The sequence below is a fragment of the Phyllostomus discolor genome, chromosome 8, assembly GCF_004126475.2.
Source record: "Phyllostomus discolor isolate MPI-MPIP mPhyDis1 chromosome 8, mPhyDis1.pri.v3, whole genome shotgun sequence".
Lineage (NCBI taxonomy): Eukaryota > Metazoa > Chordata > Mammalia > Chiroptera > Phyllostomidae > Phyllostomus > Phyllostomus discolor.
Window position 1 is genome coordinate 109,022,826 of NC_040910.2, and position 20,807 is coordinate 109,043,632.

Below are 20,807 nucleotides of genomic sequence, written 5' to 3' on the forward strand. Positions count from 1 at the left end.
CTACGTACAGCTCAGCTCTTGAGTATATAGTCATAACAATATAACCCTCGGACGCGGATTCAAGCGGATTCTAAGGCAGCTGCATCAGGAAAGAGGGTAGGACACAGCCGTGCGAACGGTGGCCGTGACCAGGGAGATGCAGAGGAACACCCAAGACGGCAAAACACAAGCACGGGATTTAGAGAGAGAGGTGGTATCAAACGTACCAACTGAAGGAGGGGAGAGGCCGACCGTGTGGGGGAGAGAGAGGTGGGGACTGGGTTTTCCTTCAGTATAAAACCAGCCGACTCTTTAACTGTTCTCACAGCTCTGATAAATCTAAAACTCGAAAGCCCAGGGCTATGAATGTCCTCCTGAGAGTTTACAGCCTGGGTGAGGAAGGTGAGGGATTAAGGAGCACCAGTGGGCCGTCAGGACACGGCCACGGAGACGTGGCGCGCCACCCAGGGACGCCATCAGTGACACTGCAGCGCCTGTGCACACTGCCCGGTGGCACTCTACTTTTCGGGGGATCACCTCAAAATTATGTCTGAGCGCCGTGCTGTCAGATGACAATGACCGGTAACAGTAACACAGCCCATGGGAAAGGGGGCGGACGGCTGCTCGAAGACCGGACGAATGCAGGCTGGTTGTCAGTCCACCGTCTCTTGCGTGGACATTGACGCGGAGGGGCAGCCACCCGACAGGCGGACGTGCACTTGGGAAAAGTTTCTAAGCAACCAGCACAGTTAGAATGAAAAAAGAAAAAAAAAATGAGAATATCGGAGTCAGAGGAAACTCCAAATTTAGAAATAATTCAAAAAAGGGTTTTGTTTCATTTACACAGAAGTAATCAATTCCCTTTTTTAGGAAATACAGCTATATGATATAAATAAAGTCAAAAGGAGCTCCCGATGGGGCAAGCTAAGCTTTACTCCGTGTAACATTTATGACTTGCGTTCACAAAACCCGTTCTTACAACACGGACGTGGGAGCAGCGCCTTTCCACCCCGTCAGTGGCGTCTGCAACAGGCTGGAAGCCAGGAGGCAGCCGACGGGCACCCGAATGCCAAGTGTCTGCTGCGTTCCAGCTCCGGCAGGGGGTCTGATGCACTGGCCCTCACACACTGATATGGAATTAGCCAAAACACACAGCACATTCAGAGTTTCATTTCCTCAACCCTGGATATTTTCCCTCCATGAGCTCTTCAACATTATATCCAAATACAATGTCTAAATGCCAATCAATCTTGATCAGGCTTCAACGTCTGATTCTTTTCATTCACACGGGACAGCGGCCAAACGGGAACCAAAGTCGGAAGTGACCCACTGCCCCGTGCTCGTCACCAGCGTCAGCTTCCATCAGCCGACACGAGACAGGGCTGCTCACAGGAGAAGGTCCCTCTGAGTTCTTGCTGATCTTCGCCACTGGGAAATGCCAGTTAAAGACAAAATAGCCGTAATTACGACAACCCTTAAAGAAGGGAACCCGTGAGCCAGCAGCTGGCTACAGATGGAAATTGTTTCCTAGAGAGGCTGAGATGCTTTATTACATTTCACTTTGATGGCAAATGTTTAAGTTTGCTTTTTATAATGGCAGGTCTGTAAAAACAAAAACTTTTAAGGGAGGAATTTGGACCATAAGATTCAATGTCTGTTATTAAAGTTTCTACTCGAGATGTTCACTTCATTGAATATGAAATGGAAATGCAAAAAGGAAATTAAAAGGATATTCATTTATTTAGTGTTTCTTTTGTTTGTTTGTTTTTAAAGATTTTACTTATTTATTTTTAGAGAGAGGGGAAGGGAAGGAGAGAGGGAGAGAAACATCAATGTGTGGTTGCCTCCTGCGTGCCCCCTACTGGGGACCTGGCCTGCATCCCAGGCACGTGCCCTGACTGGGAATTGAACCAGCAACCCTTGGTTTGCAGGCTGGCACTCAATCCACTGAGCCACACCAGCCAGGCTGTTTCTTTTATTAAGAGCAGAAAACTTGCCCTGGTTTCTGTGACCTGAATTCCCCTTCCCATTCCTGAAGTGAAGCGCTCTAGCACTCCTGCTGCCTGCCTGTCCTCAAATATTGGGACCGAGGCTCTCCGGCCAACAGGAGGTCCACTCCAGTCAAGAGGGAGCAGATGCAGATCTGGGTCAGCGACTTCCTTCCGGGTCCGGTGCTGGAAAAGCCCCTCAACGCTTGACTCCACTCCTGGTGACGGCCAGTTCCCTCTGCACAGCGACACTTGCTGTGTTCTTCTGGCCCGAGCCACACGGGACCGCGACTCCTCATCTGCACGCCAGACCACCGCACCCTTGGCTGAAGGGAGGCCGTCACCCACTGCAGCAGCAAGGCACTCGGCAGCCGGGCTGTCAAACCACCGCGAAACGCGGTTTTTAACCCCCAGCAACGTGACTGTGGGCGGCCCCCCACCAGCAGTCGAACCTCACACTGCACCTCCGGGAGAGTGGGCCGCGGAACCCCACCTGTCTCCACTGGGACGTGAGGGGCTGGTGCTTGTCTTTCATCGTCTGACAACGCACTTCACAGCCCCACTCAGGCTGCCCCACCGCCTCCCGTTCTCGGTTCTCGGGAGGCGGGGACACCAGCCGCCCCCCCCCCCCCGTGTCTGCAGACGGTCCCTCCCAGCGCCGCTGCTTCAGCCGGCCTGAGAGACAGCGGTGCAGGACGGCAGCCACCACAGGCTCAGACAATTGATAAAAAATTCAATATACGGCCTTAGGATAGAATGTGGACCTAAATACACAGAAGTACCCCCCCCCCCCAAGGGTTTGCAACAAAAATCAGTAGGGATAGAGTTAATGGTTCTGGTGGAGAGGGGGACCCGAGAGCCCCGTCGGTGCTCGCAAGGTGGCGGGACTCACAGAGCACCCCAGCCGCCTGCAGGAGCTCCGGCGCCAGCCGGCCGACATCTAAAGGACCCGCAGGCCTCCCTCGGCCGCAGGAGGACGTGTGGCAGCAACCAACCAAAACAAGAACCACAGGCCCTGCCCCCCCCCCGCCCCCCGATGGATTTGAGCGGTCTTCCTTTTCCACATGGTAAACGTTCTAGATACACCTTGTAGGCCGCAAAGTACTGCAAAGGAAGCTCCCTGAGACAATGCATCTTAAGATACTGTAAATGACACCGATGTCTCCTGTTTCCGTCCATCTGAAGTAAGCTGTGCCACCACCGCCCCCACCCCCACCCCCCGACTTCCAGTCTGTGATAATGCCCTTCAGGAGCTCCCTGCTCTGTCCTCATTCTGAAAAATACAGAACTTTCACGGGTAAGAGGCTCTCGGAGACCTGACCAAGTTCTGAGCGCCTCGAAGATTCTGCCGCACGCACCACGGACACGCGCTAAGGCGGGCACTCGAACCCGGCTGTGTGTCCACAGGCCAGCTCCACGTGGGCCTCTGCTGGGGCCTGTTTCCGTGTAAGCGATGTTCGAATTACTATGTACGTTTTAGGGGGAAAATGTCTGTAAAAAAGACTTAAGAAGTTTCTAGATGTCTGAGTGAAAGAACGAACAACTTTCTATGTCAGTGCATGACTTAAAAAAGCACACAAAGCACTTCCCCACAGAATTACTGTAAATCCAAGCCCACGACCAAAGTGAGCCTGTTTCATACATAAACACCGTCACGCCGACGAGATGCCAGCTCGCCCTGCAGCGGGCGGACGCTCACCTGCAGGTTGTTCAGAGGCTCCATCTTCATGACGGGGCCCAGGGTGTTGAGGGGCAGGGAGACGTCGATGCTCTGGTTCGGCATCAGGGGCGTGTGGATGGCCAGAGGGGTGCTGGGGATGACGCCGAAGCTGCAAGAGAGGACGGCCGGGTTCTGCAGGTTAATCGGGAGGCAGCGGGCCGCCCGCACGGAAGCACTGCGGGGCTCCGGCGGCTCTTACCCCGCTCGAAGGAAACACAGTTTTGTGCTAACATTAAACGGAGCGACAGGAGGACCTAGGGTGCTCCACTGCAAACACTGCTGACAACGCAACTTCTGCTGTCCATTAAACAAGTCTGAGGAAGGAAATAAGCACAGAATCACTTCGCTAGTGCTCCGATTCTAGAAGTATTTTATGTTTACCACACCAGGAGGGACAGACGTGGTACGTATCTTAATACTCTCAGTACAGCCAAAAGTGGCTGACTGGCTTAACCATTCCAAATGACCAGGACGGGCTGCAGTGCCCAGTCCGGTCCCTCGCTAAGCCTGGGGCAGACAGTGAGGACAGAGCCCCACCAGTCTGACCTCTCAGCTAGGACCGTCCAATGACACAGGGATAGCGAGGGTTTCTGGTCAGGATGGCGGCGCAGACAGACATGGCTCGCCTCTTCACACAACCACATCAAAGCCACAACTAGCCTTGGCCGATGAGGCTCAGTGGATTGGGTGTGGGTCTGCGAACCAGGGGGTTGCTGGTTCGATTCCTGGTCGGGGCACAGGCCTGAGTTGTGGACCAGGTCCCCAGTGGGGGTCACTTGAGAGGCAACCACACGTGATGTTTCTGTCCCTCTCTTCCTCCCTCCCTTCCCCTCTCTAAAAATAAATAAATAAAATCTTTAGAAAAAAATTATAACTAAAAAATAGAACCACCCTTACTCAGAACCATCAGAAACTGAGCTGAATGGAAGTCTGACGACTACAGAATCAAAGAAACCACATCCACCCAGACTGGCAGGAGGGGCGGAGACAGGGAATGGGCCAGTCTCTCACCACGTGTGGCAGGTAAAAATTCAGGAGGGATATCTCGGGAGTGGGGAGCCCCAGCCCAGGGTTCCCATGCCAGGGAGATGAGCCCCTACAACTTCTGGCTTCAAAAACCAGTGGGGATTGAGTGGGTGGAAGAAACTTCTGGAGCCTCAAGAGGTTCCTCTTAAAGAACCCACCTACTCAGCCACGCAGACTCACCCCCTCAGAGCTCCAGCCCTGGGGCACGGCTTGAAAGGCACTGGTGGCGCACAGGGAGAGACGGCAGGGTCTGGCAGCAAGGCGGGCAGAGGCCACTGTCCCTGTGCTAAGCGCCCCCCCCCCGCCGGGCTGCAAGCTGATGCCATATCCAAGATGCCATCAACTGGGCCGACACTGTTTGACCCCTCTAGGAGATGTAGCTGTATCTTACATTACAGAAACTTAAGAATAAATTTCAGAGACGGAGCAGGAAGGAGAAGCAGACCTGCAGGTGTAACAAATACATAACTGAATGCAAGTTAAGATTTTATATATGTAGTATCTTTCGAGAGTCATAGACGGCAGAAGAAACATTCTCCTTTTCCTAGAAAAACCACTTCGGGGCACCACAGTGTAATGATGGAACGACCCCACAAACACACGTCGCTCGTTCCGACCCAGCATCCGTAAGTGAGAACCACTCTGCTCTTCTGATCCTGCTCTCCGGGCCAAGGAGCTCCGGCAGGAGTCACTGCTGGCGCAGAGACTGGGCAGCGGCTTAGTGCTGAATCTTCCCGTTGCTCCTTTTGGAAGGGATGCAAAGGAAACAAAGGAGGAAAAAACTCCCTATAAATCGACAACTCTCCTGCACAACCACAAGTCAGAGAAAACCCGCAGGCTCCACGCGACACTGAAGTGCGGCCGCAGCCACGGGACCAGCAGGGCAGTGAAAGGAGCTCTGCAGGTGCGGCCAGAGGAGCTCTGCAGGTGTGGCTGGGGGCCTGGGATTTCCGGGGCCACTGGGGCAGCAGCCCAGAGACTGACAGTGAATCTCCACTCTCAGAAGGGCAGCCCATTCCTCGTGTAAAGCGCTGTGAGCAGGACTGAGACGGAACAGGGGACAACACAGAGGTGATGTGAGGAAAGAAGGTGGAAAGTCCCTGGGGGGCCTGGAGGTGACAGCAGCTCAGAAAGAGCCACCTTCCAAAGGGGAAGCACACGCCCCAGAGGCGGGGCTGTGCCTCTCCCACAAGCACACCTGGGGGACCCGCGAGGTCGGGCAGCATCGGGGATGCCTCTAGAACTCTGGGCAGCCGGACAACACGATCAAATCACTTCCACGGAGGGCAAGGATCGGGCTGGCAGCTGACTTTTCCACGAGAACATCCCATGACAAAAGAGGCTGGAGTACAAAGCGAGTGTGAGTCCAGTATTTTTGCACAGAAAGGTACAGCTGTGGACCCTCGGGGATGCCAGGGTTGCTGCCACCTGGCCCTGTGCGGGCCGGTCCTCAAACCCCTTCTGAGCACCTGGTAGAAGACACCCCCGTGATGACAGTGGGAAGGAAATACAAAAGGACTGGAAACAGGCAAAAAGTGCAAGACAAACGAAAGGTTCAAGAATAAAATGTAGGAATGAAACAATTTACAACAACGAGAGAAAGAGGGGGCAGGTGGGCCTCATCGGTCATCACCGGCGGTCAAAGACGACAAAGCAGGTAGAGAAGCGAGAGCACACTCACTCACGAGCGCCACAAAGAGGTAAATGCAAAGATAGACGGTGCTGGTAACACGAGGTAACGGGGAGAAGAGAAGGTACACGTTACACCAGGAAATCGACAGACCGTCTACTGAAAGCAGGGCTGTGAGTATTTCACGAAGGAAAACTGTAACTGTCAGAACAAACAAACAATACAAACTTTCCCAAGTGCTAAAAACACAACAGAAAGCAAAGACTAACACACGGGAGTGTGAAGGGGGGTCATGCAAGCTGCCCTGGCCTGTCACGTGGCAGCTCCCTTCAAAGTGGCTGGAAATTTCACTGGTAACAGAAGAAAACACAGATTTCCTAGATACTTCAGGGATTTCTAACATGCCAAACTTTCAAATCCAGTATATTTTCAAATGATTACCGATAAATACGACAGTCACCGACGTAAGTTGTTACTGACAAACCTTTTTAAATCTGTTTCAGGGTCCCGTGACTGCTTTGCTAGAACGAGTTAGAGTTACCCCGTACCCACAAACAGAAGGACCGGCTGTCAAAGTCTACGGGTCGGAAGTGTGACAGGCAGTGACGCCTCGGAACTACAGGACGCCAACGTCTCACTTCCTCCAGGTCCCTCGCTGAAGCAGAGAGCTCGCGGCCACAAGTGGGCTGGCAGCCTCCACTCGCTCCCTCAGCCCGCCAGGTGCGCTGGCCGTCTTCCATGTTTACGCCATCAACCAAAGGCTACTCATTCTTCCCACCAAAACGAGAGCTTCGGACACACATTTGTTTTTTACTCGTCCAGTCTCGGTGCCTCAGAATGTCTGGCACACAGATGCTGAACAATTATTTGCTGAATGAGTAAATAGACTGCACTTTAAAAAAGTTTAAAATGAACTGTTTCAGTAAAAACACTCTGGCCCTAGGATCCTTTAAGAAGGCATCAAGTTAAGGTCTCCCCATTCCACCGAAGTGAGCCCCCCAGGCTGCAGCTGACAACGGAAGGGGCGCAAGGGAGCCAGGGCCACCCCCTGCCATGCCCAGCATCTGCCAACAGGAGGAGGCCTCCCCGCTGCTGACGGGACGCTCTCTGGTCGGGCACACGGCACATGGCACACGCCGTGGTCTCGGACCCGGCCGGGGACCCGGCTTCTCACCTGTTCTTGTTGAACTGGATGGCGAAGTCGGTCATGTGCTGCAGCGCTTTGTTGGTGAAGCTCATCTCCATGTAGATGTGCCCCTGGCGGTGGGTGAACGTCCCGGAGATCTCCAGGCCTTTGGCCTTCACCGCGGGCAGCCACACCTGCAACGCAGCGCAGAGCCCGATGGAACCAGACAAGGCGCACCGCGATGCCCGTTGTTTGTGAATAAAGATGAAATTAAAATTTCAGTTCCTTAAGGCAATTATGGTGATTCTGTTAGCAGCTTTGGTGAAAGGCTTAAAAGGGAAGAAACTGAATTTACTAATGAAAATGCAGACCTGTAATCTTCGAGGGCTTTTTTACCAATGCAAAACTATATTCAATAATCTCCTCAAGGGAAAGGGCTATGTCTTATGTATACTTTTAACTCTCCCTACAGTTTCCAGGAAACAGTGAATAACAAGCACTCGGTGTTGCTTAAATAGTCTCACTACCCACTTTGCATACACAACTCACCCATCACCCACCCGGCCCCGAACCACAGCAAACCTGCTGCGTTCGCCCCTGGGAACCCCTTGTGAGCACCACCGCCGGCAGGGCTGGGGCTGACACAGCGCCGCCTGGGGCGGGCACTCCCGAGTCCTCGTGCGGCACCCCCGGAAAGGGGGGCGGAGGGAACAAGAGAATGCTCCTTCTAGCCGAATCTCCTCTCCCTTCCGCACGGAGCGTCAGATTTACACTCGACCGACTTCAGTGCTGACAGACTGGACAGCGTTTCTCAACAGGAGAACAAAACGCAAACACTCGGCTCGGTGCCGCCAGTCGTGGGCCTCACCGTAAGGGTGGCTAACAGAGACGGCGCAGCGCTTCCTACCGCTGTGCTGGAGGACACCTTTGGTCTGCCTCGGAAACCCCCCCCGACGAGGGGTCAGACCTCGAGTCTGTGATCGGTGAAAGCACCACACACTCATGAGAGGCTAAGTAATCTGGGTCCTGCCCGTGGAGAAAGAGCTGCCCCTACTCACAGCCTTTGGAGCCACGTGTCCACCGGGCGCCATGCCCATCCCTGTGGAGAGCTCGAACAGGTCGTTCAGGCCGCTGCTGACCACGGCAGGGGTGGGGGAGGGCGCGAAGGCCGCGGGCACCGAGGAGGGGATGAAGGACTGTCCCACCTGCGGGAAGAGTGGCGGTGGGGGAGTCAGGGAGAAGAGATGAACAGTCCCCAGAAATAGCTACACATATTTCAGAGGTACTGATAATCCAATGAGAACACACCATAATCACACTACTGTAGGCACTGAATTAGTGTATTTGTCCTTTTAATCATCGTTGACACTAAAATACCTATGCACTATGTCCAAGTGCTGTCAAGAGAGTAATCAGTAGGATTCGGAACACAGTGATCCAACGTGTTTAATTCGTTTCCAATTTTAGCTTCCATGATTCTGTGCAGAAGGCCTGCGGGCACCCGAGGACCGGAAGTGCGTGTCCACGGCTGGGAGGAGAGGCCTCCCCAGATGGCAGCCCCCCCCGCCTCGGCCCAGGCCCTCTCCCATCTGGTCGGGGCGTGAACACCTCGCAGGAAACTCTCCTGGGGAGAAGGGCAGCACCCCCCACCCCGGACTCACTCACAAGGAGAGTCTCTCTCTGAGTCCAGCCAGCCACTGGCTCTGCAAGTTTTCTAGGTGACACCGGAGAACACAAGCGTCCTCCAGTCACGATGGGAGGTTCCCTTCAGCTCGTCAGTGTCAGGAAAACTAAGCTCGCTGTACACACCAGACCGCCGGTCCCTACAGACGCCCCTGCACCGCACGTGGTGCGTGACCCCCGAGGTTCCGAGCAGCCCCACGCTGCTCTCTACTCTCCATCACTGCTCTAGCCGTGTCTGGCGGGCAGCGGCGGCTAGTCTGAGAACGTGCGCACAGGAGAGGCATCAAACAGGGGCGGCGTATCCCGTGGGGAAGAAAACGGATGGCACTTACTGCCGGACTTCCTCCAATGCCCCCGCCAAGGTCACTGCCAAGCTGAAAGAAAGGAGAGAGAGGAGAGAGAGGTAGAGTTCATTTAACTAAGTACTGGGTGCCCATACAGAATCTGTAAATTGCTCTACCAAGTTGCTGGGAATGCATGCTATTCAACCTGTCTCCCAAAGCTGAAAGAAACCCTAGGCTGCAGAGAAACATTTCCTACGGGAACCGAGTAGTGGCAGTGATGGTGTGGGGGCGTTTCGAGAAAACCCGGAGTGAAGGTGGAGCCGGGACACCTCAGGGATGCTTCGGCCCGATCCTTCCACTGGGGTGCACAGGCACAAACCCAAACAGAATTTATAATTTTTCATATTCCAAGAAGCTCTACCTTCAAGCTGTCGTATGCTGCATATGTTTTATTTCTCTAAAGGAAAATGTAAGGGAGAAAAAAGAAAAGCAAAGAAAACGAAAATGGACTTTGACCTACAAAACCTGCTGTCCCACTGAGGAGGAGGGAACCAAACCAGCACTGAGTTACAATTTTAAGCTTCAAAAGTTACAGCAGAATGAGAGTGATTTTCAGAGTTTAGAGCTCTCCTAAGAAAGCACACAGCTGGGACGGGAAGACATCCTACCTGGGGGCTGGGGGAGGTGTGGGAAGGCGGGCGGTGCTTTAAATCTCTCTCACAGTCAATACGACCGAGGAGAAATACTGTGATTTGTTCGGAGCAGATCACTTTAAAGGACGCTAACTACTGGAGAATCAGCCCAATCTAAGATGAGCCAGGCGACGGGACTCCGCATGCTGTGCCTTTGCACCCCCTAGGGCTCTTACGGGGCGCTCGCCCTGAAGTCAGTCAGTCTTCCCAGAGAAAAAGCACCCCAGGAGAACTGGAGCTGAAACTAGCTGGTGAAGAAGTGGGAAACACACACACACACACACACACACACGATGGTGCTGTTTAAAAAGCAAAAAAACACCCTTTTTTTGCTATAGTTTCAACTTTGCTTCCTCCTTAGTTCTCAACATGCACCTAAAATTCCTCCTCTAACCACCAAATTCTTGTATCTGCTGACAAAACAGCGTCCCCTCTGCTGCCTGTCCCTTAGCGGTGGACACCTGGATGTCTTTGTGCTGTGGTCACGCTGAAAAACAAAACTGTGTGCTCTTCAGGGTCTGGGGAAGAGGGCGTATCTTCTCAGTGAACAGACACAGAAAATGAGGAGGCCAGAACCTAACAAGAACCTACACTGAAAAACACCAAGACCTGACAAAATCCTGTTTCCACCACGACAGGAAGCCACCCCAGGCAGGTGCATTGATAAGCACGTTCTGCGCTACGCCAAACCTCTCCAGAATCTGGTTCCTGGAGACTCCTTCATGGTTAGACATGGGACAAAAATCACACGCATACACAAATAAACGGGTCATCACAAATAACAATTTGAGTAACTGGAAGAGTGTAAAGGCAAAAAAGGAATCACACACCTGTTTCCCCCCTGGCTGTACGACCGCAGCACACACCTACAACGCGCCATCTCGAAAGCACGAGCCCCTCCCACACACACACGAGCGCTGACACAGTGCTTCCCGGGGCACAGGGCGCTACTGGAAACGCAACTGAGTGTGTGGTGCACACACGAATGAAGCCCAGGCTCTGCCCACGGGCTGGAGAAATCAAACACGAACGCGAGGCCATACAGAATATACTACAGCAGAGGAGGGGGGCTGTGAAGGGACGAGCCTCCTTCCGGCTCAAGGTAATGAAAGGACGCTTCAAAAGGGCGGCAGTATGGGATTACAAAAAGCAAGAACAGGGGGTTGTTTCTCAAGTAGCGTGAACAAAGGCTAAAAAAAAAAAAAATTCCCACAGGTAGCCCTGGCTGGTGTAGCTCAGTGGAATGAGTGCTGGCCTGTGAATCAAAGGGTCACTGGTTCTGTTCCCAGTCAGGGCACAGGCCTGGGTTGCAGGCCAGGTCTCCAGCTGGGGGCACATGAGAGGCAACCACACACTGATGTTTCTTTCCCTCTCTTTCTTTCTCTCTTCCCCTCTGTCTAAAAATAAATAAAATCTTTAAAAATAATAAGAAAAAACAAGTAAAAACACAAGCAAGAAGGAGTGTAGTTCAGTTAAACCAGATCACAGGATTGCTGCGTGGAGGGGTGGGTGGAGGGAAAGTCGTAGCAAATGAGGCTGCAAAGGCAGGCTGGTCACGGGATATCTTCAGTTTTTAATTTTTCCTTCATACAAACCCGGACGTGTCTTAGATTAAAATTCAAGCTTTCTAAGAGTACTAATACCTACTTCAACTGTGTTTCATTAACTATGGTTTTCAACTTGACATACACAACGCAACCAAACACCTGTGCTTTTTTGGGAGTGGATGGGGGGCGGGTAGTTAGGAATTAAAAAACAGCGACGCCTGAGTCTTGCCCCAGGGACGGTGGTTGTGCTGCTCTAGGTGCCACCTGGGCATCAGAACTCCGAAAAGCTCCCAGAGTCCTCCTCATGCACAGACAAGGTTGAAAACAGTACCTTAGAGAACAAACTATTATTCCAGCTCAAGATTCGTCTGTCTAGAAATGACTCTGGAGCTGACTCTTAAATAAAAATGAAGCCAGGCCCTGGCGGGCGTGGCTCAGCAGAAGGAGTGCCAGCCTGAGAACTGAAAGGTCACTGGTTTGGGGTGTGTGAGAGGCAGCCGATTGATGCATCTCTCACACACCACTCTTTCTCTCCCTCTCTTTCTTCCCTTCCTTTCCTTCTCTCTAGAAATAAAATCTTTTTTAAAAAAATATTTTATTTATTTTTAGAGTGGTAAGGGAGGGAGAAAGAGAGAGAGAGAGAAACATCAATGTGCGGTTGCTGGGGGTCATGGCCTGCAACCCAGGCATGTACCCTGGCTGGGAATCGAACCTGCAACGGTTTAGTTTGCAGCCCGAGCTCAATCCACTGAGCTATGCCAGCCAGGGCCAATAAATAAAATCTTTAAAAAAACGAAGTTAGAACTTGAGGAGAAAGAAAAACCCTTTCTAAGGAACAGGAGGATGCAGAATGTCTCACTGATCTGGTTTCAGGGCTTCTGGGCGGGCTCCCTCCTCCCGCATCCCCACCAGCACTGCCCTCCTTTTTGGCGGGCCGGGCTCGCCACCCAGACTGGAAAGGGACAGAGCTCTCACGGGCCTGGCTGGCACTCACTGGCAAGGAAGAAAAAACACGCTGGAAGCGAAACAGCAGTTTCTCTCAAATATGTTAAATTCAATAAAAGATCTTGAGAAAAGGCCCTCACTGGTGGTGTTGAGGCCAAAAGAAATGAAGCCCAATTATAGCCCTTATTTTCTCAGTTACCACTCTTACTATCTGTGAGAATTATGTGAACATTATCCTGGCGGGAGAAGATCTGAATGCACTCTCCCCTGCTACAAGCCGCTCATCAATTTAATTTAAAGCCGAGGGAGAAACTAAAAAGAAATCCTGGTACTCATTATGTTCTGTACAGCAGCTACAACTCCGCTAGAATCAGGAGCTCTGACCTTACAAGACAGGATCACCCCAGCACTATCAGAGACATGGAGCCAGAGACATAAAGGTTCACCTACCCACGCCGTGTCCAGAGAGCAAAGGGACAGGAACATTTCAGTGTTTTCTAACTAGCGGAACGGAAGCTCTTGCGGCACTGTTCCTCCTGACCGAGAAAGAGTCTGAGGAAGGTCGCTATCCTCCCCTCTGCAAACACGACAGAGACAGCATCACTCACGGTGATGGCGTGACTGGCTGACAGAGAGATGTCAGCTAGGATTGACAGCCAATTACCCAGCGAGTGGCTTCTCCTAATCTCCTGTGACAAGCAGAACGATGCAGATATTAATCAGGGGGAAAAAGGAAAACTTAGAAAGCTGAACAAAACCCAGGAAAATTTCATGTGACCTGAACCAGACTGGGTTCAGGTATTATTAACCACTTCCGTGGGTCACTGGCACCACCTGGGGTCCGACCAGGCTCATCCGTTTGGCGACACTCAGTGAGGCAGTGCACGACATCAGTCCCTCTGGGGTTCGTGAGCACGCAGTGCTGCTACCCAGTGAGCCGGTGCAGGATGGGTGCAGGGGTGGGTGTGCGGGCACGGCTCACGCCCACCCTCAGCGTCTGGATACCGTGTTTAAGGGTCTTCCAAGGCTGTCCACTTCCCACGGCCCCCGCTGCCTTGCTCAGACTCCCACGTTCTCTATGAAGGAAATACATCAACTCCGGGCCTACTCAACTGGGATAGAAGATGATGGAAGGCAAAGTGCCAATTTCAGGAAAAGAATGTTTCGTGTGCTGACAACTGAGAGTTTTCCCGAAGATCTACAGCTGATAGCCAAGCCCAGAGTTTCTGCTAGGAGAGCAGACTTCAGCTCCCAGTCTACACCACGGCAGCCGGGGTCATTACGTGGCACTGAGATCAACATTCACATCTGGCTGCTTCGCCGTGTCTGTGGGGGTGGTGATCGGGGCCCCTCGCGGAGCTACACGGCAGGTGTCCTTGCAACAACGCCGCTTTGGTGTCCTTGCATTATTTTCCACATGAACGACTCATGCTGGCCGCCCCCCGTACACTGTTTGTCATCTGCCTCCGCACTTAGAACAAAAGCTGTCAGGACTCACCACAACTATATTCCCAGGACACAGGACAGAGCCCGACACAGAACATTCACTTAATAAATCATCTCCTATCCATATAAATAGGTCTATCGGCAACACTACTCTTAGGTAGATAACTTTGAAATGAATCGTTCTACTGGAGAAAACAGACAGAAGGCCGACAAGTGTTCCATCAACTGGCCTGGAGCGTCCTATCTGCACCGACCTTTCCGACACAATGAATAGAACCAACTCGGGGGAAAGGACACCCCTCCCAGGTCAAAGCCCTTTCTGGGGAAGAAATGTATCATCTGAGTCGTTTCAACAGCCAGTTTTCAGCAGAGGAATGCTCTGCACATTATTTATTTGCTCTGAAAGTACTAGTGCTTTACATCACAACTCATCGCCACACAGGTAGAAGATGTGATTTCGTGGCTCTACTTTAAAGAGGGTTAAGATGCTGCAAGACAGATAATATGAACTTGCCTAGTCTCTCTTTCTATGGACAAATACCCTTACACAGTCCTCCTCCAGCTTCCACATGCCTCCCAGTGTCACGCTAGCCCAAACGCACACACCCAGGACACCTGGGAGGCAAGGCACAGCGGTCTAGGGCAAACCAACCTTGCCTTTTATATTAAACATCCAGGCAATTTCATATTCTAAGCCTTAATACATCAGTGTTTAGTCTGTTTACACTACTCACCATCAAGTAAGACGGCACTGAGAGATAACGAGCCAAATTTATTCTGCAGCTTCAAACGCACCCTGCCCCACACCGTGTGCCCCAGAGACTGGGTACCCCAGTGAGACTGGACTCTATTTCAGGGGATGACAATAACAAACAAATAGGAGGAACCACAGCACAGTGGAAGGCGCATGGACTCTGAAGTTCTGAAAAAGTCCTGAATTCAAATTCTAACTCTCATGGACTTAACTTGCTACGCGGTCTTTAGTTCTCTGTAAAATAAGGCCCAAGACCAATTACTCTGCAGGGTCATTCTGAGGATCAGAAATTATAAAAGTTCTGCCCTGGCCAGTGTGTCTCAGTTGGTTGGAGTGTCATCCCATAAACCATGGGGTGGTCACGGGTTTGATTCCCAGCCAGGGCAGGTGACTGGGTTGCGGACTCAGTGTTTCTCTCTCACATCAATGTATCTCCTCTCCCTTTGTCTCTAAAATCGATGAGCACGCCCTTGGGTGAGAATTAAAAAAAAAAAAAAGTGGTTAGAGAAGAAACCCTGAAGCATTCACCAGGCAGAGGCGGGCCAGTTTACAAAGGCACTCCCACAACTCCACCACTTAGGCTCTGAAATCACCGCAAGGCTGTTCTAGAGGAGAAACATAAAAATGCAAAATTAGCACACACAATGAATTTTTGGATGGGCTAAAAAAACCTAAAAACTATTCCCAAAATAGTGCATGACTTAAAATGTCTGCAAGGTAAGAGGCTGTAAGAAACAGAGAGGGAGGTTCTGAAAAGCACGCAGTGGAGCCCGGAAAGGGCAGCTTCTCCTCCACCGCACTCCACCGCAGCCAGGCACGGCGAGAGCACGGCCCTGCCCTTCGTCAGCGTGGAGGGCACTCTGCGTAACGCTGCTTTACGTTTCCGATACAACACGTAACGGGGATGCAGTGATTGCTTTAGTGATCCTCACAGACGCCAGAGTCATCAGCGCGTGGTTATCGTTAGAACGTGCACGCAAGAGTCACGTACACAGGCACCATCAGGTCACCTCACACGCTACGAACCAGAAGGCTTTGCACCAGGAAAAAGTCACACTACCCAGAATGAGCAGTTTCTTAGATTCAGTATCAGAGGCATCAGAACATACATGCACAGCCTTTAAAACAAAGAACAAAAAAACATCCAAGTAATACTCTTGCAAATCTACGTGTGAATAGTACATCGTCATGTTCTACATACAGAATGGATATAAATTCCGTCACCTGAATTCATTCCATATCACGGCAACAGTTAAGTTTACACTAAAAGGAGGAGGAAATTACCTATATACTTCAAGCAAGGGGACACTGCAGTCCGCCCTCATCTGCATCAGGAGATGCGTTCCAAGATCCCCAGGGGACGCCTGAAACCACAGTCAGTCCTGAACCCTGTGTAGGATACACTACGTTTTTTCCTATGCATACACCCTATGATGAAGTTTAATTTATAAACTAGGCACAGTAAGACATTAACAACAATACAATAGAACAATGATAAGCATACACCGTCATCTCTTTGGTAATTGAGACGGCGACTCGGTGAGTGACTAACAGGTCAGGGTGGACACACAGCACAAGGGAGTAAGTCCTATCTGGGTGGAGGGGCATGAGATGTCACCAACCCCCCACTCATACGGTGCACAATGTGAAGCTTATGTATTGTTTATTTCTGAAATTTTCCAGTTAATACTTCTGGACTGCAGCTGACCACGAGAAGCTGCGACCATGGGAAAAGAAAACACCAGGGACAGGGGAGGGGGACCCACTGCATTTCCTGAATGACAAATGTAGCAGTGGTCCCGGCTCACAAAACCTCAACGCCTCCCAAGTGCAGTAACGGAAGAGGGTAAACGAGATCCAACAGGACAAGAAAGGTATGACAGGAAACAGTAAAACCATCTTTAAGACAGAGGAATAGAAAACGGCAGGCAATAAAAACGACTTAATTTCTAATTGTGGAAAGTGAGAAGGGGCTAAAAAGGACCCTGAAGTGGAGTGACTGAACTCAACCTGGTCAGATTCAACGTCCGACCATTGGCTTATCGCCTAAAGCGGGTCAGGACGGAAGCACGCCTGGGGGCCGAGCACAGGCGAGGTCCGAGAGGCCTGTTTCTGTGGGAGGTGCCGAAGAGGCTGATCGGAATGCGCTTCTCCTGTGGGAATCACCGTCTTCGCTTGGAGATCAATTTTCAGTACCTTTACCTAACTCCATCTGAAACTTCGTACGGCTCAATGCTCTCAACCTAAGCTGCGAAACTAAAATAACTTGGGTGTCTTCTTAAAAACGACAATGACCAGGCTCTCTCAGAACTTCTGTTTAATTGCCCCAGGACCTGGCCCAAACACTAGACAGTATTTTTTAAAACATGGCACTAATTATGCGGTCGGAGTCGAGAACCACGAAGCTGGAGGTGGAAGGTCAGCGGCTGCCCGCTTCATCAGCAGCACACTGCGGCCTCCTCTCTGGGCGAGGCCGCAACCACGGGCTAGAGGCCGTGCCAATGGCCCCCTGCACGGAACACGGAGCTGCAACCCAGGGCCGGGCGACCACATAACTCTCCTCCTGCCGCATTTCAAATGGGGGTCTGGGTCAAACTCTGCCACTCCTGCCAACACTATTCTCCCTGGAGAATAAGAGCAAGACTTTTAACAAAATAAGAGTCTCTCGCCCTCCCTCAGTGAATTTGAGGCCCTGGAGGGGCCAGGAGTGTTCACTACTGCAGGCGAGACAAGAAGGCACCTGGGTCAAGCAGCAGGAGCAGTGCAAACACCAGACCAACAAGGCTCACAGCGGCCACAGCACTCTGTGACCTCGCCGTGCACACTGCGGCCTGTGAGCCGGGCGCCCGTGAGAGACACAGACTCGCAGGCCGGGCCCCAGACCAACGAGACGGGGGTCTGCCGTGTGCAGGGGCTCCAGGAGGTTCTCTGCACGTTACAGTTTGACAAGCGCTGATCTGAGGCAAGAGTTCACCCAAGATGTACTCCTTATACAGACCAAATGAACACCTCAAGGATTGCTTTCCTCTTTACACTGGGTCACTCCACAAGAACAATAAAAACATTCTGACAGCGGCCCAGTGCACCGCCGCTGAGAAATGCGCCTTCCGCACAGCCAGACCGAGACGCCCCTCCCTCGTGGCGCTCTCTTCAGAGGGACCTGGTTTCAAAGGGTTTTTACTCCTTTCCACCGTAATTTCTGGGATATATTTATACACCAGAGTAAGTTAAAGAAAACCGTGTTACATACTTTCTGGTGCTGTAACACCAAGTGTATCATTTTAAAATCAGAAAAAGTGAAAACTCAGAGTTACACGGGAATACTGCTGGGCCTACACAGTCAAGGCTGTATATGTAGGAATCCAGCTTCCCCTCCCCACCCCCAAAAGAACATCCGTTACACAAAAGAAGAAAAAAGGCTTATGGGTGACGCTGGCTACTACAGTCTCAGGCTGTTCCAGCGGCTTTCTATCTAACGCAGTACTTGCGAGAATCCTGACATGTGACTGAACAGCTATGTAAAATAAGAAAACTAACTGGTTTTAGGGGCCAGCAAGAGCTACTACAAAGCCAAAAAGAAGTAACACCCCTCTTTCCTTCCATGCTAAAGTGGGTCAAGAGAGAAACAAGAGCACAGCATCCTGGGCCAGGCAACACCGAAGCACGGGGCCTCTCCCCCCTCCTCCCTCCTTCCAGCTGGACCTGTCATTCTCAGGCACCACGAGCCCCCAGGGAAGCTAGAAAGTAGGACTGGTAACCACAGACTTGAGAAGCATGTACCACTTAACTTGTGGTTGATACATCAACAGAAGAGAAAAGTTACTTCAGTGTTTAGAAAGGATTTCTGGAAGTCGCCATGAGTATTTCAACACCCATCTGTCAGTCTTCCGCGTCTCTGGGGAGGCTGCACAGCCATGCAAAAGGATCACACGAGGAAGCTGCTGTTCTTATGTAATCAGCAAACTGCATGCACCACGGATACGCTATGAAGAGCAAATACTCATATTCCCAAGGAGCACCAGGGAAGCGTGTGCCACTGTAAGCTGGCGTCCGGGGCCTGGTCAGTGCAGACTCTGAAAGCGGCGACTGCCCGTTAGCAGACGTGCCTGCAGGGGCCGCCACAGCTGCGAGACAGACGCTGCTCACGAGGCCGGAGAGGAGGGCTGCGTGTGCGGTAGAAAATAAGGCTGCTCTGTCCACGGGCCCCGGGAACACACGTGTTCGTATCTGTGGCATCTGCCTTCTGGTTTCTGGTGTTAAGAATAAATCACGTGTCGGGCATCTTTCTCGTCTTCAGGGGGACGAACATCTTATTCGCGAGTGCCCAGCTGAAAGAGCCCCTCCCCTCCCATCGCGGATGAGCACGGAGCCCGCAGGCAGCTGCGGGCCGAGACCCGTCATCTCTCTGGCCGTCCCTCCACAGCCAGAAGGTCATCTGCAGCAGGTCTCATTTACCTCGCACAGCAACAAAACCCAATGCTGGCCCCCACTGGTGGCACACGTGCAGACACCCTGGACTGTGGAGCCTTTTAGTATGAGCATCCTGGAAGCTAATGAAATTGGAAGCGTGGTGGGGGCGGGGCAGGAGGCGGGGAGAAGAACCAGGTCAGCAGTGCTTCCCAGTAGGGGTGACGAAGGTGCGTTTTAAACACCAATAGCTGCCTCAACTCAGCCTCTTTTAGAGTTAGGCCACGAGCCAGTAAAATATTAAAAAGGCAAAGGTCTGAGAGCCTCGAAAGAGGATGATCTCTGTGAGGTCACTTAAGCGCCAGGCAGGTCACAAGGGGAACCACGGAGGCTACCCAGAGCCACGGAGCGGGAGCAACACCGCGCTCCGGAAAGGACACCAACGTCACGGCTGCCGAGTGGCTAGTTCCCATCTCCTGCTCAGGGGCAGGATGGCAGAATGACCCTGACACTCGCAGACACACCCACACCTGTGCCGACGGGCGGGCAGGACCTTACTCCTCTGCAGGGAGGCGTCCTGTCCCTCGTCAAAGGCCCATGCGCACCAAGGAAGGATCCAGTTCTAAAAAGCTGAGTCGTTTCAAGTTCTTGAGCACATCGAGAATTAAAACCACGAGGAGAAAGAAGGAAGAAAGGTGCTTACCAGGCTATCTAGTCCTCCTCCCAGGAGGTCCACTGCTCCCACCTGCATGGAGGATACCTGTGGCACATTGACTGGGGGGCCGAGGTCAAGGTTTAAAAGGTCTCCCAGAAGGTCACCTTGAGAGGGGATAACCTGAGGCTGCTCCAGGTTGGCGGCAGTGGTGGTGCCAACGGGGCTGTCGCCAGCATCAGTGCTGCAGTCACACACACAAAGAAGGCAAAAAGGTCAGTTTCGCCTGGGCACAATAACAGGCAACACGTGAATGTCAGATACGTAATACACAGGAAAAAACCAACCTCTTAATTTATAACAATTTGCTCACGCACATGAGGAGATGCTAGCTGGTCTTGTCTGTATCAAAATACAGTCACTAAAATGAAAATAAGCGTATGCTATGCTACACCATTAGCTGGCCCATTTTAACTGTTCTCAAGCAGCTGACACTCTGACAAAGCATCAGCACTCAGGCATCACAAATGCCTGACAGGGACGTTCACCAGGGAATGGCAGTGACAAGCACCGCGCGTGTCTGCGAGCGACAGGATGGAGGGGAGGCCACACACACAGAGCCAGGTGGGGCCGACTCTGAGGGCCCTGCAGACGGTGTAACGACCGGATGTTGAAGCAGAGCACAGCAGTGCGCCCCCTGACAACCGGGGGTGAAGAACTCTCTCGGCAGGAGCACAGCCTGAGGGTGGTAGCGTCTGGGGGAGGAGACGAGGAAGATGTAACTTTGAAACATTGGGTCTGGATGATTAGTTTCTACAGCAGATGATGCGGGATCATTTTGCTTTGGTTGAACAGAGAACTGAAAATAACACGGGAGGAACGCTGTTCCAGCAGCTGTGTGCACAGCGGACTGAGGCCGCGAGAATGG

The 20,807-nt window shown here is 52.0% G+C and overlaps 1 protein-coding gene across 3 annotated transcripts in view; it reads right to left on the reverse strand.

Annotated features, from left to right (window-relative positions):
- Positions 1-20,807, reverse strand: part of AP2B1 (adaptor related protein complex 2 subunit beta 1) — a 97,174-nt gene that overhangs the window by 23,230 nt on the left and 53,137 nt on the right. For 2 of the 3 annotated variants that reach the window (XM_028520122.2, XM_036034062.1), the window contains 5 exons: positions 19,931-20,123; positions 9,485-9,526; positions 8,528-8,674; positions 7,518-7,663; positions 3,667-3,796 (listed from right to left, as the gene is read on the reverse strand). In XM_028520122.2, the coding sequence (XP_028375923.1) occupies positions 3,667-3,796; positions 7,518-7,663; positions 8,528-8,674; positions 9,485-9,526; positions 19,931-20,123 (658 nt within the window). The remainder of the gene's footprint in view (positions 1-3,666; positions 3,797-7,517; positions 7,664-8,527; positions 8,675-9,484; positions 9,527-19,930; positions 20,124-20,807) is intronic. The other variant, XM_036034061.1, reaches the window with a different exon arrangement.